Source organism: Myodes glareolus, chromosome X, assembly GCF_982192425.1.
Source record: "Myodes glareolus chromosome X, mMyoGla1.1, whole genome shotgun sequence".
NCBI classification, from domain to species: Eukaryota; Metazoa; Chordata; class Mammalia; order Rodentia; family Cricetidae; genus Myodes; species Myodes glareolus.
Genome location: NC_142053.1, coordinates 2234979 through 2255069, shown reverse-complemented (window position 1 = coordinate 2255069; position 20091 = coordinate 2234979). Strand labels below are relative to the sequence as shown.

The window sequence follows — 20091 nt, the reverse complement described above, 5'->3', positions numbered from 1 at the left end:
ACACTGAACAAAGTGTCTACCTTGGGATAAGCATTGCCACTGCCAAGCCCCCTCCACTTCCTTCAGAAGTTTCTGGTAGGCCTCCTAGCTCCACTTTTGCCCTTTATTCTCATCTAGAAGCAATTAGAGTGGACTCTCTCCTTCTCAAACTGTCTTTTTTAATTTTAATGTTATGCATATGGATGTTTTGCTTGTATGTATGTCTATACATCCCTTGTATGTCTGGTGTCCAGGAAGGCCAAAAGAGGATGTCAGATCCTCTGGGAGCTGAAATTACAGACATGTGAGCTATCATGTGACTTCTGGGAATTGAACCTGGACAATAGTAGGCAGTATTCTTAACCATTAAGCCCTCTCTCCAACCCATTTTTGTTTTTAATGATAAGGTCTCACTTATCTCAGGCTGGCCTTGAATTTGCTAAGTATCTGGGGATGACCCTGATTTTCTGATCCTCCTGAGTACTGAGATTACAGGCACATTTCACAACTGGTTTATGAAGGGTTGGGGATCAATCCCAGGGCTTCATACATACTGGGGATCACTCTATCAACTGGATAGACGCTCCCAAGTCCCAGAGTGGGGTTTCTAAAGTGCAAAAGTACTTACCCACTTTGCTGGAACTCCCCCAGCAACACCCATAGACTCCAAATTAGGGTCTCAGTTGTTTCCCCAGGTACTAGCATTTTGTAGCATGCCAGCATATAATAGTGCTCTCCAGTGTGCCCTGTGTTGCCCTGAATGCTTCTGGGGACTTAATGCTTTCTGGTCCTTCAGAATACACAGGATTCCCCAGGTTACCATCCAGCTTATGGTCAACAACTGCAGGGTTTTTGTTCTCCTGGTGGATGTGGCAAAGCTGGCTGGCCCACAGCAGGTACCTGCAAATTTGGTGGAGAAAGTCATTAAGGTAGAGGTGGCCAGCTCTGGAGCTAAGGGTAGGAGGCTAAACAAGTCAATAGTGATCTGAGGGGCCTGTTGCCTCTGATTGGGAGTAATGAGTTGTTTTTAGTTCTCGCCTTTGACCCTTGCTTAGCAACATTTAAGGAAGATCTGGGCTCCCACCTGTATTGGGGGGATCTGTTAATTACAAAAAAGCTGGAATCAGGGCTGAGAATGAACAAAGAGTGGGGTTCAGATGGGACTGCCAGGGGTCACCTCCAGAAAGGTACTCACATGGGTTAAGTGGGAAGTTCAAGAAAGCATCAAGTGACATGCCATGTTTAGAGAGAGCTCAGCCTAAGTATCTGGTCACCATGTCAACTACATTCTTTCATAGGAACCTTTCTCCACAGTCCTAGAGTGCAGGAGCTCCAGACTGTTCCATCTCCATGTAGGTGACTTTCTTGGCTGGTCCTGGATTGTGGGGAATCCGTCTGGGGACTGAGTCACTGCCATAATCCCAGCTTGATGGTCCCCTCTGTCTCTAGAGTGTGGGTGAAACAAAGGGGTTCAGCCTAGGGGCTGGGCTCTCCAAGGCGGTCATCAGTGCACTGCCCCTCCCTCCGCTGCATACCTTGCCCGCAGCTGAGCAGCTGGGAGGCTATTTATAAAGGCGGGTGAGATCAACAGCAGAGGCTATAAATGCACTTGCCACGGCTGGGTCCCACAGAAACAGTGGGCCAGTGCATCAGAGAGCTTTGGTCTGCGACATCAGGATGAATGCCAGTGCTGGTGGTAGTGGTGCTGTGGATTGTGGTGGCAGCAGCAGCAGGTATGATCAAGCTGGGGAGACTGAAGTTCCTTGCACCTTGTGAGCTCACCTGTATTCTCCCTCTTCACCACAGCTCTCAGACCTCCTGTGGGCCTGAGTCCTCAGGTTCTGAATTAGCTCCAGCCACACCAGCACCTCGGTTGCTGCAGGGGCTCCTGGGCTCTGATGATGAGGAGCAGGAAGACCCCAAGGACTATTGCAAGGGTAAGGCCTGACTTTGGCTGCACATGGTCAGCCAGATTACCACTGCAGGGGCTTGGGACAGCCTGGGAGGAAGAAGGTGCCCAGAGACTAAGCCCTTCATGGGACAGATGGTCAGCAGGACTGGGCTATCTTAAGGGATAGGGGAGAGAGATGTCCTACTCTGATCTATTGGATCCCTTCTGCAGGTGGCTACTACCCAGTGAAGATAGGTGATTTGTTCAATGGGCGGTACCATGTGGTGCGCAAGCTAGGCTGGGGCCACTTCTCCACCGTCTGGCTCTGCTGGGATATTCAGTGAGTGGCTGGTGTCTGTCTGTGGGTTTGATTGAGGCCACCACCATGACCATGTGAGTCTGGCAAAGGCTGGCAGCCTAGGAGGGTCTCCGTATTACAGGCGCAAGCGCTTCGTGGCCCTGAAAGTAGTGAAGAGCGCAGGACATTATACAGAGACAGCTGTGGATGAGATCAAGCTCCTGAAATGTGTGAGGCACCTCCCCTACTGTTCCTGGCTTCCTGAATTGCCTTGGGCCTGGCAATGTGGGGCCCTGCAGTGGGGCGGGGCTCCCAGAGGGGGCAGGCTCCAGCTGACTCTGCCAAGTTAGAGGACCTAGAGGGCAGAGATCTGAAAGAGGCAGCTGCCTCTCTTTAAGTGGGCCCCAGCTGGACTGGGAAAGGGGGCCAGAAGTGCTTTAGGGGAGCTGAGCAGCTGTGAGGAACAGGTTGGAGCCATCTGTGGCTCCTTGCCTTTTTGTTCCAGGTCCGGGACAGTGATCCTAGTGACCCCAAAAGAGAGACCATTGTTCAGCTCATTGATGACTTCAGGATCTCAGGAGTTAATGGAGTTCGTATCCTTCAAAGGATGAGAAATAGGGCAGTCGAAGGACTTCAGACTTCCAGTCTGCACCATTGGACTCAGCCCTTGCAGGGATAGCCCATGAAGCAACCAAACAATGCCCTTTGAGCATTTGTGTTTCTGAGCAGGGGGAACACAGGTAGTTAGGAGGACAATGATTATCTGTGGATGCTGCTGAATGATCCCCAAATATAAAAGGCTGCTTTTGAGGCCTTTTGGAACAATTGGGCAAAAGAGTGAAGGCTGGTCTAAGAGGCATCTCTAGGATGACAAAAGGTACTATCCCAACTGGCACATCTTTGCCGATGACAGAAACACTATAAATAATAAACTGAGACAGTGGTAGCCACCAAGATAGTCCAAGGAAAATCCTGCTTCCCTAACCTCTGCACCGCTGAAGCCTAGGTGCTTACATGGTGGAGGGTAGGTAAACCTGTGCCTTAGTTGTGTTGCTGGCTGCCCTTCACTTCAAGTCCAGATGTTTGCATGGTGCTAGAGGTTCTGGGTCACCAGCTCCTCAAGTGGATCATCAAGTCCAATTACCAGGGTCTGCCTGTGCCCTGTGTTAAGAGCATTGTTAGGCAGGTAGGTGCTGTCCCAGGCTGCCCAGTTTGGCTGAATGTGGCTACTGGGGTTCAGCTGTAGCTTTCTCCAGGTGCTACATGGTTTGGATTACCTCCATACTAAGTGCAAGATCATCCACACGGACATCAAGCCTGAGAACATCCTACTGTGTGTCGGAGATGCCTACATCAGGCGCCTGGCTGCTGAAGCCACCGAGTGGCAGCAGTCAGGGGCCCAGCCCCCATCCCGTTCCACAGGTATCAAGAGCATGTGTGGGGACTGGCACCAGAACTCTGGGCCTCAATCCCTGAATTACTATTCTTTTTTCTCTCCTCGATCCCTACCCCTAGTCAGTACCGCCCCCCAGGAGGTCTTGGTAAGTTGTGGCACCCCCACTCTTCCTGTCTCCTTTTCCCATCCAAGTCAGACGAGGACATGTCCTCAGAGCTCAGCTCCTCAGCCACACCAGTTACACCTTTTGAACTTATGCAGTGGCACCTCTAAAAAGCTGGGTACCCGAGAAAAAGAGTGGTTACACAGAGTAGGTCATGTGCTCCAAGCTGCCTCTGGTGACTACTGGGCCCACTACCACCTCAATGGAAGGATACCTTTCCCAAATGACTGCTTCAGACTTCATCTAAGCTAGAAGTGGACAAGGAACAATTTAGGGTGGGCCCACCAGGCTCTCCCCAAACCACAAAGTTGCATGGAGTAGGGGGATAGGAAGGTAGGCAGAGAAATGGATAAGGGGCTGGGACTAAAAAGTAGCACCATTTTTCTGATGTCCCTATGAGTTAGTTCTGGGCAGGGAAGTCAGGCAGGTGACCCTGACTCTGGTGGCAGACTGGTAAGCTGTCCAAAAACAAGAGGAAGAAGATGAGGCGAAAAAGGAAGCAACAGAAGCGACTGCTGGAGGAGCGGCTGCGGGACTTGCAGAGGCTGGAGGCCATGGAGGTCGCAGTACAGGCTGAGGGTGAGGGGTCAAAAAGGGCACTGGGCCACTAAGCATGCATGTGGAATGAAGGCCTCTGCTCATATGGCCTTCTGCCCCTTCTTCCCAGACTCCAGCTCAAGATTAGAGCAGGGCAGCGGCTCCACCTCTTCTTCAGGCTGCCACCCAGAGGGCACCAGGTCTGGCCCCTCTCCAGCCTCTTCATCCCCTGCACCTGGGGGTGACCGCAGCCTTAGTCCCAGCTCACAGACCTCAGGTTTCTCAGGGTCTCTGTTCTCCATGGCTTCCTGCTCCATCCTCTCAGGCTCATCTAATCAGCGTGAGACTGGGGGTCTCCTATCTCCTAGCAGTAAGTTTGGGAACAGTGGGTAGAAGATAGGCAGAACCAGGAAGAGTAGGGACAGGATCAGTCTCTCTTCCTTCTCTTCTTTCCCTAGCACCATTTGGTGCTTCCAACCTCCTGGTGAACCCCCTGGAGCCCCAAAATGCAGACAAGATCAAGATCAAGATTGCAGACCTGGGCAACGCCTGCTGGGTGGTATGTTGAGCATTTTGGGATAACAGGGTGCTTGGTCTTGGGGAGCCCTACTCTAGGCCTCTGGCATGGCCTACAATTCAAATAGCCAGCAGTCTCCTTGAGTATAGTTGAGAGCTACTTTTTGCTGCTCAAGCAGAAGTAGAAGAAACATGCCAGGTCAGAACTATGCCCATGGCAAGGGACAGGAGCTACTAGGAAGGGGCTAGCCTCACCTAGACAGTTTCTCCTATAACATCTGGGGAACTCTTAAGAATTAAGTGAGCTCCATGGAGCTCAGGTGCATGGACTAGAAGCAGATGTGGGCTGTGGGGCAGGCAAGCCTGCACCTGCTCCCAGGGTTCCCTTTTCCTCCAGCATAAACACTTCACCGAGGACATTCAGACTCGGCAGTACAGGGCCGTGGAAGTGCTGATTGGTGCTGAGTATGGCCCCCCAGCAGACATCTGGAGCACAGCATGCATGGTATGCTAGTTCAGTTACCTCCAGGTCTAGGGCCAGCCACCCTCCGCCATGCCTAGGGTCAGCCACCTGCTATAGCCTCACTTCTCTCTTCCCTTCCAGGCCTTCGAGCTGGCCACTGGCGACTACCTGTTTGAGCCTCACTCTGGAGAAGACTACAGTCGTGATGAGGGTAAGGGAGGCAAGCCCTGGCCTTGGTTTTAGGATCTCCAGCTGCCCCACCCAATATTCTCTCTGTCCACAGACCACATTGCTCATATCGTGGAACTTCTGGGAGACATCCCCCCAGCTTTTGCCCTCTCAGGCCGCTATTCACGGGAGTTCTTCAACCGCAGGGGTAGGGATCAAGTAGGCTTAGGCCACAGGGGCTAGGAGAGCAGAGGGGAGGTCAGGGACCTTGATTTTGATAGAGAGAACAAGCCTACCTGGTGACACAGTCTAATGTTGTCCACCCTCCAGGACAGCTGCGGCACATCCACAACCTCAAACATTGGGGCCTATATGAAGTGCTCATGGAGAAGTACGAGTGGCCCCTGGAGCAAGCTACACAGTTCAGTGCCTTCCTGTTGCCCATGATGGAGTATATCCCTGAGAAACGGGCCAGTGCTGCCGACTGCCTCCAGCACCCCTGGCTTAATCCCTAGATCTTGCTGGACTGCCGACAGCAGGGACTGTGCTGGTTTTGTCCTAGCTCTCAGTGCCTTGAGGGAAAGCAGGCAACTTGTACTACCCTGTGGGAGTTGCTCTCCTACCTTGCTGGGTGCTATTATGCTCACCCCTCCCCACCATGGCAGGACAGAAATTCTGGGGCAAGGCTTGCATCTCAACCTGTCTGCTTGTGATCCTCCTAGAGGGTCCTGAGTGGGAAAGAGTACGTGTTTCTTTCTTAATAAAGTGGGAACCAAAACACTGGTGTCTTGGCATGAGGGAAGCACGTGGCCAAGTTGTAGGGCAGAAGTGGTTTTATTCTGGAGCTCATCCACCAAGCTAGCACGAGTGCTAGCATGAGAAGGGATCCTATGGGCAGGCTGAAATAAATGCAAGAATAGTTAAGCTTCCACAGCACGGCCGTTAATGATGCGGATGTGACGAATAATGTCCTGGATGGCTTGAGATGTGGTACCTTGGCCTCCAATGTCTGGAGTGTGCATCTGGAGGAAAACAGGAAGCTTGAACATATCAGGCCAAAGTCTGTCACAACCCTATGGTGGCCCAGGGACCCACTGTTTCCTATAGTTAGAAGGGCAAGGAATTGGCACCAAGACGCCAATACCACCATTCCCTTACAGGCCACAGTCAATGCTGGTCACTGCCTGAAGCACACAGGACTGGTCAGACCAGTATAACATGGGCTAGAGGAAAGGAAACCGGAAGTGGGACAAAGAGGGGACAAGAGGAACCTTACATTTTCATTGTCCATGGATGCTAAGACAGCTTTGCGGATGGAGGTGGCATATGAGTGGAGTCTAGAGGATGAAGAGAACAAGCTTTTGGTTCTCAGGGCCTAGAGGCTGGCCAGGACTCATGATCAGGCATTAAGAAGCCACTTACTTGAGGTGGTCTAGCATCATGCAACTTGCTAGCAGTGTGGCAGTGGGATTAGCAATGTTCTTATTGGCAATACTTTTGCCTGTGTTCCTTGTAGCCTGGAAAAGGGAAGAAGGGGGTAGGTGGGAAAATGTTAGACTACATAGCAGATGATTCTACTTGTGTGCCATACACAGTCGAGACACATCCCAGACACAGCAAAAAGAAGACATAATCAGGGCTTGGGAGAGGGAATAGGGATGCTCATAGGTCTGTGTTTTCTTTAGAAACCTTAAGTCTTAAGCAGTACCAATAGCTGAACACCACTGCGGGATATCAACTATAACATAAGGCCACTATCAGAGAAAGAAGGCAGAGTTGTGTCTGGTTACTCACTGTCTCAAATACTGCATACACATGGCCATAATTGGCTCCAGCCACAAGGCCCGGGCCTCCAACTAGCCCTGCACATACATTGTTGACGATGTTTCCATAGAGATTAGGCATCACCATGACATCAAACTGCTGAGGCCTGGATACTAGCTGTGGGAAAAGAAGCGAGCTGAGTTGTATAAGCCCTGAGAACCAAGGGTGGGCAGAAGGCTATGGGGCCAGCTGGGCTGATTACCTACCTGCATTGTTGTGTTGTCAACAATCATGCTGTCAAAGGTGATCTGTGGGTAGCGGGCTGCCACCTCCCTGCAGCACTGGAGGAAGAGTCCATCACCCAGTTTCCTAGATGACAGGGGATACAAGACGCCAGCTTGGCCTCTCACTACAGTCAGTTGGAGAGGAGAGTCAGAGTGTACAGAGAACCATGGAACCCTGAGGACTAATTTATAACCTGTTCTCCATATGGTAAAACAAGCATAACCCCATCTATCTCGCCTCTTCTAGGGATGCACTATAGTGAGGACACAGGATACAGTTCTGAGTGTGGTCACTGATACCCTAGACTCCGCAGGTGAACCTGAGTAGGCCCTTGCAGCTGTTCAAAGTAGGCAGAAAGGTATGGAGTAGACATACATGATGTTGGCCTTGTGCACAGCCGTTACTTTCTTACGCCCACTCTCCTGGGCCAGCTTGAAAGCGTATTCAGCAATGCGCAGGGACTTGGCCTTGGTGATAATCTTCAAGCTCTCCACCACTCCTGCTACACTCTGAGAAGAAGTCAGCGGACAACAAAGGGCTTAATGGGAGTACCACAGGATGCAGCCTTATCACTCAGTAGATTTGGCTTTTCCAATTCCTTGAGTGGGGGTACCTTTTCCTTGTTTCTGAAGCTCTCTCAACTATGACTTTGGCCATAATCATCACCATCTACCCAAGAGGATCAAGTAGCTTTGCCTACCTCGTGCTCCAGGCTGCTGTATTCTCCCTCTGTGTTTTCCCGCACAATGAGGATGTCTATGTCTTTGTGCCGGGTCACCACTCCTGGCAGGCTCTTACAGTGGATGACATTGGCATAGAGATCTAGGCTGGTGCTGGGAGAGTGACAGGGAGAAAGTCAAACCAGGTCCAATTAGCAACTAGCCAGGGTCATGAATGCCAGCATAGCCCACCCCGGTCTTCATGGAGCTACCATTCTGTGTACATGACTCTCACCGAAGGATGTTGTTTCGGGATTTGTGGGACGGTGGCAAGTTATGATTTGTTTCGATGTTGCCTACAGAACAAAAACAAACAAGATAGGCAAGCTAGAAAGGGATCTTCTGGGTTCAGCTGCATTGCTATATTCCCCTATCTGGCCCAGAGAACGTTCACCAAAGGTTGATCCAACTGGAGAACTGGAGAAGACCATTTTCAGGAGCAAAATATTTCCTTGAACTCTAGGATGTAACTGCCATTGTGAGTTCCATGAGGTTCAAAGGGATATATATGTATGCATGTGTGTGTATGTATGTATCTGCGTCTGTGTGTGTGTCTCTCTCTCTCTGTGTGAGACCCATGATGAGTTTCAAGAACTTTGACAAGCACCTGGCACATAGTAGGTACTCAGTAAGTATTTACTAAATAAATTAATAAATATGTTTGACAGCTGGCCAGGACACCCTGCCACTTACTACCTAGGCTAGCTTCACTCTCTGTATATGAATAAATTGGCTGTCCATGCTGGGGCCAACAAGGTGACCTTGGTCAGGGTAACTGCCAGGCCTTCATGCCCAGCTCAGGGGCAGGCGGGGGCTGCCTGAAAAAGGCCCCAACTAGGCCACAGAATGTCTGGGCCAGAGTGGCCCAGATATCTAGAGAAGGAAAACAGAGGCCCAGTGAGATCAGTGAGATGGTATCTGTTAGAAGGTGATTAGACCATGACAAGCAGAAAAGTCTTTTTTGGTAGTCCAGCAGGACCACCTGCCCCCGCCTCCAAGGTGTTCCCAGACTGACTTTACCCAGCGCTTATGGTACCCCGTGGCTCATTTAAGGCCCATTCAATGCCAACATATTCTTCACACAGAGCAGTGGATGGGTTAAACTTCATAAAATGATTATTAGTTTAAGGTTGTGCCACCCAATCAAGGCAAACCTCAGGGAGGATTGTTAGAATGCTTATGTCCATGACTATGCCACTTGGAGCCAAGGCTGCAGGCACAGGGGTAAAGTACACCTCTGATCTTTCGTTTTTGAAGAAAAATCTGTGGGTCAAAGCAGATCCCAGCAGAGGCATGCCTCAGTGAAGAAAGAGGTGGGAGGGAGCTTCTGAGCAAGCTCATATAGGCCACTGAAATAATAGAACCATACTGTCAACAGCCCACAGAAGCTTCTACCCAGATGCTAAGAACAAGAGTCATCAATAACCAGAAAAATCCCTGAAATTGGAACCATGGGGATCCACAAAAGTCAGTATACAGGCAAAAGGAATCACACATAGCACCCCAACCTGGTCCCTGGGCTCACCCTTCAGGGCCACACGGTTCCGGCGAATGGCCATGATGGCATTTCGGATATCCTCCTCATCAGCGTTAGAGCTCACATGCACCTCTTCAAAGTCCACTGGCACACACGCATGCCTGCAGTAAAGTCAGGCTAAAAAGGCTGACCTAGGGCCTTCCACACCCACTCCTGAAGCCTTTATCAGTCTCTCCCCTGCTGCTTCCCACCTTGACCTGGCTCCAGCTAAGAGGAAACTGGACCCATCCATGCCAAACATGAGGGTCACACTTGACCCCCACAGGACTGGTGCTACTTTCCTTGTGCCCAGGTCAGTCTAGCAAGATGAGAAACATTGTGATGCAAGACCTGGCTTTACAAGCAAAAGTACCAGATGGTGGGTTTCTGGGTTCCCTGTGCTTCTTGGCACAAAGTTCTTGGTGCTTCGAGATTGATCTGGGGTACAACACTTCCTGGGAGAGAAGGTAAGGGAAGAAAGTCCAGGCCCTCCATACCTGAATACGGATTTAACATGTAACATGAGCTCCGGGCCGATGCCATCCCCTGGGATCATAGTGACTGTATGCCGCCCACCATACTTAGCAGATGGAGGCTAGAAGGGAGAGGGTGAAAGTGAGCCCTTTGGTACACCAATGTGCACCCTGACTTGAGCCAGTTCCCTTCTTCCCACCAGTACCAATCCCACAGGCCAGCCAAGGCAAGATTGCTGTTCTGAGGCTCCTGATCAGCAGCCACCACCTCCCCAAGACCACTGGACTTGGGTTAACCCCAAAGCAACTAAGAGCCCCTCAAATCTAATTCAGAGAATACTCACAATTGTTTGTTGCTAGAGGGAAGACAGAAAGGAAGAAGACATGGATCAGCCAAGGTTAGAGGAACAAGGCTGTGACCAGGGAACTGGGTTCTTTCCCCTGGGGACTATATCTACCACAAATCAGAGGCGAGGTATGAGTGACTTCTGGAGACTGTGCCTCAGAGGGAAGGACAGGAGGGCCAGGGAGCAACACACAGTCATGTGTGCATGGGCACATATACATGTAGTACACACAGTCTCATGCACATTATGTGTGCATGTGCGCGCGCACACACACACACCACATACACACGCACCTGCGCACTTATATGCACATGGAAACACATGAGCACAGCTCTCCCTCTCTCATGTATATGTGCATGTGTACATATACACATCCAAGGGAGGTACTTACTGAGGAAATGCTCCTCCAGGGGGCCTCATTGGCACCTAGAACCTGTCAAAGAGAACCCAGATGCCAATGTTAAGTTCGAAAGGACTAGCTTAGCTCTTGGTAGAGAGAAACTGATAACTAGTAAACAACAGTTTATCATGTGCCTAGGACATTCCAAAGCCTCCATTCCCAGCAACTGTTCCACAGGAGCATCAGACAAAGTGGGCCCAATATTTCACTCCCCTTGTGAATCAGCATAATAAAAACTATATGCCCGGCCTGGCATTGTAGCTTTAATCCCAGTCCCCAGCAGGCAGGGGCAAGCAGATCTTTGTGAGTTCAAGGCCAGCTTGGTCTACATAGTGAGTTCCAGGCCAGCAAGGGTGACAGAGTCACAACAAAAACAGAACTGTATGTCCCTATCCCACTTGTGTACTGGCTTTGGATTCTCTTTTGGTCAATTATTGCTACATGTGCACGGAAAAAGACTGGTAAACTTGAAATGTTGCAAAAGAATACTCTCAACAAGTCAGCAACTCTGAGCAATAATCTCATTAGGTCTTTCTTCATTTTTCCTTATTACAAAGCCAGTACACAGTCACAATAAATGCAAATGGGTAAGGAAGTAAGGAAGGTATAGCACACCACTGCCCTGGGATAAGCTCTGTCACCTGTAAGGAATGGTCCTTCAGAATAGACATAAAAAATACCTAGAAAACTACAGCCATTTCTGGCAAGACTGATAACAGATACCAGTCTCTAGTATGGCTATCACAAGGGACTGCAAGCAGCTTTATGGTGCATCCTGGATGGATTATGAATGTCCCTAATCTCATGACTGGGAAGCAGCTATGTTTGGCCATGCTGGTGACACTCTGATAGCTTCAGGAAAAAAAAAAAAGCTGTTTGGGCCAAATGGGCTAGGTGCTAAGAAGTAACCCACTGTCCTGGAGGGAGAGGCTGCATCCTCAGCTCCACAGAAAAGCTTAACTCCCCTTCTTGCTGTGCCTCACTCACTTAGAAATACTCAAGGAGGCACCGTCACGGCACAGTTAAATTCTTCCCTGTAAACTGAGGATTTTCTGTCACTTACCCACCAGACAGTAGCAGAGCGGTCTAACCAATAGCAGAGACATAGTCATTTTCTAAAGAGTGTTGCCTTCTTTCCAGAAGAACAGAAGGCTCAGGTAGACTCTGACCCTCCCTCTCTGGGTTCTCCTAGCCCACAGTTACAAGAGGCCCAGGAACCATGGCACTAGCAAAGCAGGAATGCCACTCAATGGCCCAAGCCAAGAACTAGTAAGGTTGACTGCTAGGGCCAGAGCCCCAAAGATCCCTAACTACATATGCAGCCATAGGCATACTTGGAACTTCTTTGTTTTCTTTCTAGTACTTGTAATATCAGATTCATCTTGTCTGCAGGGTCTCCATGCCTTCTATCAGAAGGTAGCGTAGATAGCCCTTCCTCCTGGGAGCCTTCCCTGGGCTATTAAGTTCTACTTATACCTTACCCCTACCCATCTAAGAAACATAACTCTACCTGATTATCACCTCCCTGTTCTCTTTCTAACCTCTGAGAACAGAGCACATGTTTGTCTCACCCTCCCCTCCTGTCATTCCAAGACCATGCACAGTGCCTGGCCCAGTCCTGGGATGACAAGGACCATTTCCTAAGTGAATAAGCACGTCAGCAAACGAAGAAACAGATGGAGACCAAGGATATCTAGTAAATCTGCCACCTGCTACTCGTGAAATGGCTATGTGTCTTTATCAAAATCCATGGAATAGCAGTCAGGCATGGCAGCACATACCTGTAGTCCTAGCACCTAGGAGGTGAGGCAGGAGGATCAGAAAAATTCAAGATCATTCTCATATACATAACAATTTCTTTTTTTAATTTATTATGTATACAATATTCTGTCTGTGTGTATGCCTGAAAGCCAGAAGAGGGCACCAGACCTCATTACAGATGGTTGTGAGCCACCATGTGGTTGCTGGGAATTGAACTCAGGACCTTTGGAAGAGCAGGCAATGCTCTTAACCGCTGAGCCATCTCTCCAGCCCCTATACATAACAATTTCAAGGCTAGACTGGGTTACATGAACTCTGCTTCAAAAAACAATAAGAGGGGCAGTTAGTCAACCCATGGAATGGAGGCACCAATTTCATTTAACTGCTGGAAAGTCTAACCAAGAGGAGGTATACAAGCTGTTCACAAGCCCCAGCAGGATGGAGCTGAGCTAAACTACACCGACCCTCACTCTACTAGCTTCTCAGTCAGAGAGTTAGTTCAAAGCTAGTGTCCCTGGGAGCTGCAAGGCTGACCACAGTAACTCCCAGCAGTGAATTCCTCCTGGGCTTCAGCTGTGACAATGAGCCAGCCAGCTAAGGACCTGCACCAGGAGTGGCTCACAGGCTCGGCAGCCCTGTTCATGGAAGGCAACAGCACTGTCAGTGCTGAACCTGTCCCACAGTTGCTGCCTGTGCCAGATGTGACAACGGCCTTTGTCCCAGTCCCAGAAAAGTCCCCAAACACAGATCCCTGATCTTGCTCTATACAGATGTGAGTAGTTTCTTTTAGGGGATTACAAAGCTCTCTCCCTCATGAACCCAGATTGTCCAATCAAAGTAGCCCAATATGAGGCAGGTTGAGGAGTTGAAGTCCATATTTTAAATAGAATTTCATAAAGCATAAGCAACTCCCTCCCTCAGAGAACAGAGGGGAGAAACATAGTAAGTAAAAGAGGCTGCAGGAAGTTAAGAGTCGTCAAATGCTTTGAGAATGTGAAGTCCTCTTTCCTCACTGGACAGAGAGGAAACTGGAGCTCAGAGAGAGAAGAGAATTGGCTTAAGGCCATGTTCTGGGTCAGTGGGAGAACATGGTCTGGAGGTCAGAGCTCTTATTCCCCAGAGCTAGTTGTTGGTTGGCTGGTGCTAAGCCATGCTAACCAAGAGCTAAATGGGCTAACCAAGACTCCCAAAGAGAAAATTGAGGAAGCAAAGCCCCAGTGGCTTCCAGTCTCAGAACCCTGGTTCAGTCTCATTACAGGGGTTTGGGTTTGCTTGTTGGCCTTTTGGCTAGAATCAAGTGTCTAGCCGCTTGAGAGGCAGGGGATCTGGAGCTGTAAGAAGGATCAAGAGTCATTCGTAAAGGCTGAGTCTCCACCTCCAGTAGGACAGGTGACAAAGCAGTCCAAGAGAGGGAAACCCAGGGAGGAATTGACTCTGGGAACCAGACACCAACGCAAGTGGAAAGGGCGAGGCGGACAAGAACACGTGACCTCTTCAAAAGGGCTTCCACAAGGACACTAGGGAGGAGATACTCAGCCACAGCGGTCCACCTTTTCAGCTCTTCTGGAGGCCCTGTCACCAGCCACAGACCATCCCCTCCCTAGAGGAGCCAGACCAGAGGCAACTTCGGCCATCCTCCTCACTGACAGCAGATGTGACCAATGAACCCCAGCGTGCAGCCTCTCCCCGCCCCTCCTAAGGCCCGCACAGCCAATTGAACTCCAGGTCACTCAAAGAGCCGCTACCCTACTCCTGGTCTCAATGGGGTGTGAAGTCCCCCAGTGAGCGCTGCAACTGTCCCACCACCCATTCACCACTCACCTCCCAAGGACGGCAGAGGAGAGCTGGCCTGAACACTGCCTTTGCAGCACCGCCAGCAGCTATTGCCACCTTCAGCGCCATGACGAAAAGTGAGGACCTCTACAGGTCAAAACGTTAAGACACCGTTCTCGCGAGAATTCAGCCAGTGAGAGGTCCGGGGCGCATAAGAAAAGCTAGCACTACGCACGCGCACGGTTTCATGGGTTCCTACGCCCCCTTCCGGTGCCTGGAGCACTGTTGCCGCCATCTTGTTCGGGCTAAAAGGAGGGAAGTGCGACCGGTCGGGACTCTGGCCGGGGAAGCGGACACGTCAGTGCCGCCAGCAACGTCACCAGGCCCGGCCCAGCCCGACTGTGCACGATTGGGTGTTGAGATCGCTTACGCGTCGCGCTTCCTCGTCTGCTCCGCATGTTCAGGGCGGCTTGCTCTCTTTTCCCTTCGGCAGAGAAGAGGCGATGGCGGCGATGGCATCTTTCGGCGCCCTGGCGCTACTCCTGCTGTCCAGCTTATCTTGCTGCTCAGGTAGCGGCCTGACCGGACCTTATTTCGGGTGAACCTCTGTCCCATGGCAGGTGGTGTTGGGGGAGGAAGGGTACGCGCGAGGTTTGGGTCTGGCCCTTCCTGGGGCTCTTCGCTGCTGGGATCTAACCCCGCTGGGTATCGTGTCGTGGCGAGCGAAGCACCACATACACGTTTACCTGCCAGTCAGGCGGCTGGGAGAGCAAATCCTTCCGTGTCTGCTTTTGGGAGAACTCCAAAGACGCACCATGTTCCGGCCATCAGTTCCAGCCGGGAAGGTGATATGTCCTTGATTCCTGTTTCAGAAGGTAGTCGCACAAGAGCAGTGCTTATCAGCACCTGGCAATAACCTGTGTGAGAAGTAGTGCTGGCAGAGAGGAACCAGTACCGTGTAGGCCAGGCTAAGAGAGGAAGCAAGGACACTCCAGGTAGAGGAGCAGAGTAAGTGATGGAGGCAAGTTAGAGAGGGAGCCAAAGAAGTGAACAAGGGCTTTTAGTTCCGTGAGGCCCTGGTATATCCTTTCCAAGGTTCATAGCAGAATTGAGCAGTGCACAGATCCATTGATATTTGCGAGCCATTCGTGTAACACCCTGTGGTGGGGGTTGAGCTCGACCTGGAGTCCTGTGGTGGGGTTGAGCTCGACCTGGAGTCCAGACGCGTGTTTTGGAACTTGTTAGAGGACCGCCTCAAAGAGACAAACCTGGCTGTAAAACCTGTTAGGGGCTCCACAATGTCCACAGGAAAAAGGCCCAGCTTAGCAGGGTACAGAAGGGTTCCAAGACATAGAACAGTTGGATGAGGACTTTCCCAGTTAGTGTTTACTTTATACCCTGTGACATAATACCCTTATTTTTTCCCGTGACCACATTTCTTTAGAGGTGTTTAGTTACAGGAACAGGTTGATGTTTGGGTTCAGAGTTTACTTCTCTCTGGAAACACTAGGATCATTCTTGGCATTGTCTAGAGACCCTTCTTTGAAAGTCCTGTGTGTTGCCAGTACCCCACTTAGTGTCTACACAATGCTTTCAGTACATGAGGCTATCTTGTTCTACTGGGCTTCTGGGGTGCTTCAGGCCCAGGTGAGCTGCTTTGTGGCCTCCCTGACCTGAACTCAGGTACTAATTCAATAAATCAGACCTTTGCAGTCCTCAAATGCACTCCTCCTGCCCCTTCCATGTTTTTGCGTCCATGTTTTTACCTCTGCAGTCTTCCCTACCCCACCCTGACCTGTCTCACCATCCCTCACTGGCCCCTTCCATTACACTTTAGACCAAGTACTAGAATCCACCTCCCAGACCCCCCGTCAGCAACAGAAGGATTTGTGTGTCCTCGGTTCACCAAGTCTGAGAGACAGAGCCAGGATAAACCCTTTTGCCTGGAACACACAAATTGGCTTTGCCTCTTCCCCACAGCAGAAGCCTGCCTGGAACCCCAGATCACCCCTTCTTACTATACAACCTCAGATGCTGTCATTTCTACAGAGACCGTATTCATCGTGGAGATCTCACTGACTTGCAAGAACAGGGTCCAGGTAAGACAGTAGGACTCAGCAGAGAGGGTGCAGGGGAAGAGATGAGGGTGGCAGTGCTCTTCACTGGCAGTTGACAGTGACCCGAGGATCCTATCAACAGGGAGAATAAGGATTCCAATTCACAGGGTGCAGGAGAGATGAGGGCACAGCGAGGCCAGATCCTAGCAAGTACTTCAAGAGCATTTTCCTGACCTGCTTGGTATGCTTTGCCTCCATGCAGTAATGTGGGTAGATACCCCACTGTTTCCTGGATGAATGTCTGGAACGGGAGAAAGAACTAGTGTCAGGCCCCATGCCCCTCCATCTTCTTTCTGGTTGCAGTTTGCCTGTGTGTGTGTCTGGATGGATATTCTCTAAGTTTAAAATTGGAAACCCCAGCCTGAGCCCCTGACCTGCTCTTCCAAAAATCTAAAAGAAATTGGACCTTTTTTTTTGGGGGGGGGTGTAGGCTTAAACACCTCGTTTGGCATGAAACAAGGCCATTTTTATCATCCTACTTCTGTATACAGCTAATAGACTTGCTGTAGGTTAGATTAAGCTGGTCATAGGGGAGATCTTGCTCTATTCACCTCTAGGGAAACAGGAAGGAAGATGGTGACAGTATCCATGGGTATAGGTTATGGAAGGCATTTTCCTTGGGTCTTCCATAGCAACCCCTACCAATATAGTCTTCAACTGGACTACTCTTCCTAGTCATGGTACTGCTTTGAGCAGCACAATGGGGGTTCTGTGTGTGCCCAAAGAAGGGAAGAAAATGTGGCTCTTTATTTTCCTCACTCCCTCCCCAATCCAGAACATGGCTCTTTATGCTGACGTTAGTGGAAAACAATTTCCTGTAACCCGGGGCCAGGATGTGGGCCGATATCAGGTAAGGGCTACTGAATCCAGGGTTGTTGGGGAAATGGCTCAAAGCAGGGTTAGAGATCAGACTCAAGCACCTGTTCATAGTGGTGCTGTGCCCGCACTAGCAGAGTAGCCCTTCATGTGTCTGCTATGCTATGCCCACCCTTTGCCAAACACCCAACAAGGTTTCATGGAGCCTGGAGCACAAGAGCGCCCACGCAGGCACTTATGAGGTCAGATTCTTCGATGAAGAGTCCTACAGCCTCCTAAGGAAGGCAAGTGTCATCTGGGAACTGCATGCCCCATTTCTGTAGCCCTCTCATCCTGATCGCTATGTATTACCCTTCTGCACCATCAGCAGTCTAGCTTACACAGAGCAGGAGCCTTCTTCCTGCTCCTGCTTCTTCATTTGTCTCTTACTCATTTTTCCCTTACCTGGGAAGCCTGTCCAGCACCTTTTGACCCCAGCACCTCCCTTACAGGCTCAGAGAAATAATGAGGACGTTTCTATAATCCCACCCCTGTTTACAGTCAGTGTGGATCATCGGGTAAGTGGCCTTATCTTGGGAGCAGAGAACACAGGGCACACTTCATTTATTCATTTTTGGGGGTGTGGGGGTGAGTTTAAGGGAAAGCTACCATCTGCTGCAGCCCAAGTTTTGGACTATCACTGCTCTCTATGTCCTGAGAACAAGTCACAAAGAGTGGCTGGTCTACTCTCCTGTCACTCGCCTGAGCTAATTTTGATCTTTTTCATATATAGGGCACCTGGAATGGGCCTTGGGTCTCCACGGAAGTGCTGGCTGCAGTGATTGGCATAGTGATCTACTACCTAGCCTTCAGTGCAAAGAGCCACATCCAGGCCTGAGGGCAGCATCCTCAGCCCTCTATTGCTTCTTTCAATAAACAGTTGCTATTTGTCATGAGTACATTTAAGACACGGGACTCCTGTGTCTGTGGGGAGAGCTGGGAATCCAGCTGCCCTTGTCTGCCTGGACAGTAGTGATACTGAATGGATAATTGTACTTTCCCTGGTGTCCTGTTTTCTTTCATTGTTCTGATTGTCAAAATGCCTAGGGTAGGTGGGACCCTGTGACTCTTTAGGACTGCTTTGGGCTGGAGAACTCCTTTTCTGCATATGTGGTTGGGAATGACACCTTTACATGCAGAGAAGGCAGGGAACTTTTATAGTCTTCCCCAAAATTCAGCAGTCAAAACAATTATAATCAGCCTCATCTTTGTGGTAGCTCTTATGTTGGAGATGGTCATAAGCTATATGTGCTTTTGCTTGCGTAGCAGCTAAAATTGTCACGTGTGCAGCTGCCATAAGCACTCTACACCCTAATCCTAACCAGCTTGTGATGCTTCCTGTCCTGATGCTGCTTACAACATCCAATTTACTGCTTGATCTTTGAAGCTCAGACTCTTACACTTCCAGAAGTATGTTCCTTCTCTAGTGAGGCCTCTGCTATGAACATAAGGCCTGAAAGACAAAGGCCAGGAACTCCTGCTTGTACTCCTCCATGTTCTCTTTGCCAAGGTTTTAGGAAAAGCTTGAGTAGTGTTCCTTAGTTCCTTAGTATTAGGGAAAGCTGGTTGGGGGGGGGGGGGTTGAAGCTGGATACCAAGTTCCAAGTAAATCTACTCCACTGTATGGCTAAAGCCACTTTTCTAGTGTTATCTAGTCTCCAGAGTAGGTCATTGGAATAGTTGGTCACATCCTAGAGGATCCTTGCTTAACCTCTGGAAGGGTTGGGTTGTGGGAGATGCCATACACTTGTCTTATGACCCAGGCTCATCCAAGCTAAGGGGTTTGCCATACCCAGTTCTTGGGGTGCACTAGGAACAATAGTAGGTGAGCAGCAGATTCAGTAAAGGCCAGAGGTGGGAGCAATAGCTTCTCTACTTGGCTGCTGAAGTGCAAATGACAAGTTACCTATGTTCTGACTGATCAGTAGTGAGGAAGTAGCAATAGCTATTGGCTAATTAGTTGCTTTCTGGTTTTGACTCCATCACCTGGCCAGATGGCAATGATAGCTAAATGTGAAGTTGGTGTTGCAAGCTTTCAGTAACAGTGTTGCCAGTCAAGGCAGCATAAGTTTAGGAATACTATCAGCCCACATTCTGGTCCTGAGATCCCCACAGCCAGAGAACAATAGGATGATTCCAGACCTCACAGTAGCTGGAGGGATCCCCAAGGAATACTTGACCTTGGTTTCCACTGGGAAAGGGTAAAGCTGGAGACATCTCTCAAAGCAACCGAAGAAATATCTAGCCCTCTGTTCTCCCATTCCCACCACTGCCTACAAGCCTCCCCCCTTTTTTTTAAATATTTATTTATTATGTATACAATATTCTTGTCTGTGTGGCTGCCTGCAGGCCAGAAGAAGGCATCAGATCTCATTTCAGATGGTTGTGAGCCACCATGTGGTTGCTGGGAATTGAACTCAGGACCTTTGGAAGAGCAGGCAATGTTCTTAACCGCTGAGCCATCTCTCCAGCCCCCAAGCCTCCTCTTTCTTCTCCCCCACTCATCAGCAAGGCTGCTATGTACAGTCTCACCCAAAGTTGTTGAGTGGCAAGGAGGTGAGGCTGTGTCCTTGTGACTCAGCCTACTCAGCAAAAGAGCTCAGCTTCAGGGAATGGATCCTCAAATTTCCCATCCTCGGCATCTTACCCACCACCAATTTGCTATGGAAG

General features: G+C 50.0%; 3 protein-coding genes across 6 annotated transcripts; 2 read left to right on the top strand and 1 right to left on the bottom strand.

Annotated features, from left to right (window-relative positions):
• The first annotated feature begins 666 nt into the window (after window positions 1–666).
• Window positions 667–6189, top strand: Srpk3 (SRSF protein kinase 3). The gene is made up of 15 exons (XM_048457718.3): window positions 667–1712; window positions 1786–1916; window positions 2102–2210; window positions 2311–2398; window positions 2674–2761; window positions 3248–3354; window positions 3425–3590; window positions 3684–3709; window positions 4177–4306; window positions 4395–4634; window positions 4723–4823; window positions 5178–5285; window positions 5385–5454; window positions 5527–5619; window positions 5742–6189. The coding sequence occupies exons 1-15, from the start codon at window positions 1657–1659 to the stop codon at window positions 5924–5926; spliced, it is 1698 nt and encodes a 565-aa protein (XP_048313675.2). The 5' UTR covers window positions 667–1656; the 3' UTR covers window positions 5927–6189.
• Window positions 6190–6226: 37 nt separating this feature from the next.
• Idh3g (isocitrate dehydrogenase (NAD(+)) 3 non-catalytic subunit gamma) lies at window positions 6227–14655 on the bottom strand. 2 transcript variants are annotated; one of them, XM_048457496.2, is made up of 13 exons: window positions 14498–14655; window positions 10907–10948; window positions 10513–10524; window positions 10193–10290; window positions 9705–9817; window positions 8415–8475; window positions 8161–8293; window positions 7836–7969; window positions 7442–7544; window positions 7206–7352; window positions 6834–6928; window positions 6688–6748; window positions 6227–6433 (listed from the first exon to the last, which is right to left on the bottom strand). In XM_048457496.2, the coding sequence occupies exons 1-13, from the start codon at window positions 14576–14578 to the stop codon at window positions 6332–6334; spliced, it is 1182 nt and encodes a 393-aa protein (XP_048313453.1). In that variant the 5' UTR covers window positions 14579–14655; the 3' UTR covers window positions 6227–6331. The 2 variants fall into 2 exon arrangements, with proteins under 2 accessions (XP_048313453.1, XP_048313455.1); XM_048457498.2 differs by lacking the exon at window positions 10513–10524.
• Window positions 14656–14748: 93 nt separating this feature from the next.
• Window positions 14749–18327, top strand: Ssr4 (signal sequence receptor subunit 4). 3 transcript variants are annotated; one of them, XM_085684494.2, is made up of 7 exons: window positions 14749–15047; window positions 15203–15294; window positions 16433–16548; window positions 17342–17416; window positions 17577–17666; window positions 17874–17939; window positions 18155–18327. In XM_085684494.2, the coding sequence occupies exons 1-7, from the start codon at window positions 14953–14955 to the stop codon at window positions 18257–18259; spliced, it is 639 nt and encodes a 212-aa protein (XP_085540620.1). In that variant the 5' UTR covers window positions 14749–14952; the 3' UTR covers window positions 18260–18327. The 3 variants fall into 3 exon arrangements, with proteins under 3 accessions (XP_085540620.1, XP_048313458.1, XP_048313456.1); XM_048457501.3 differs by lacking the exon at window positions 15203–15294 and having other exon boundaries at window positions 14758–15019; window positions 16430–16548; XM_048457499.3 differs by lacking the exon at window positions 15203–15294 and having other exon boundaries at window positions 14836–15019.
• Window positions 18328–20091: the final 1764 nt, after the last annotated feature.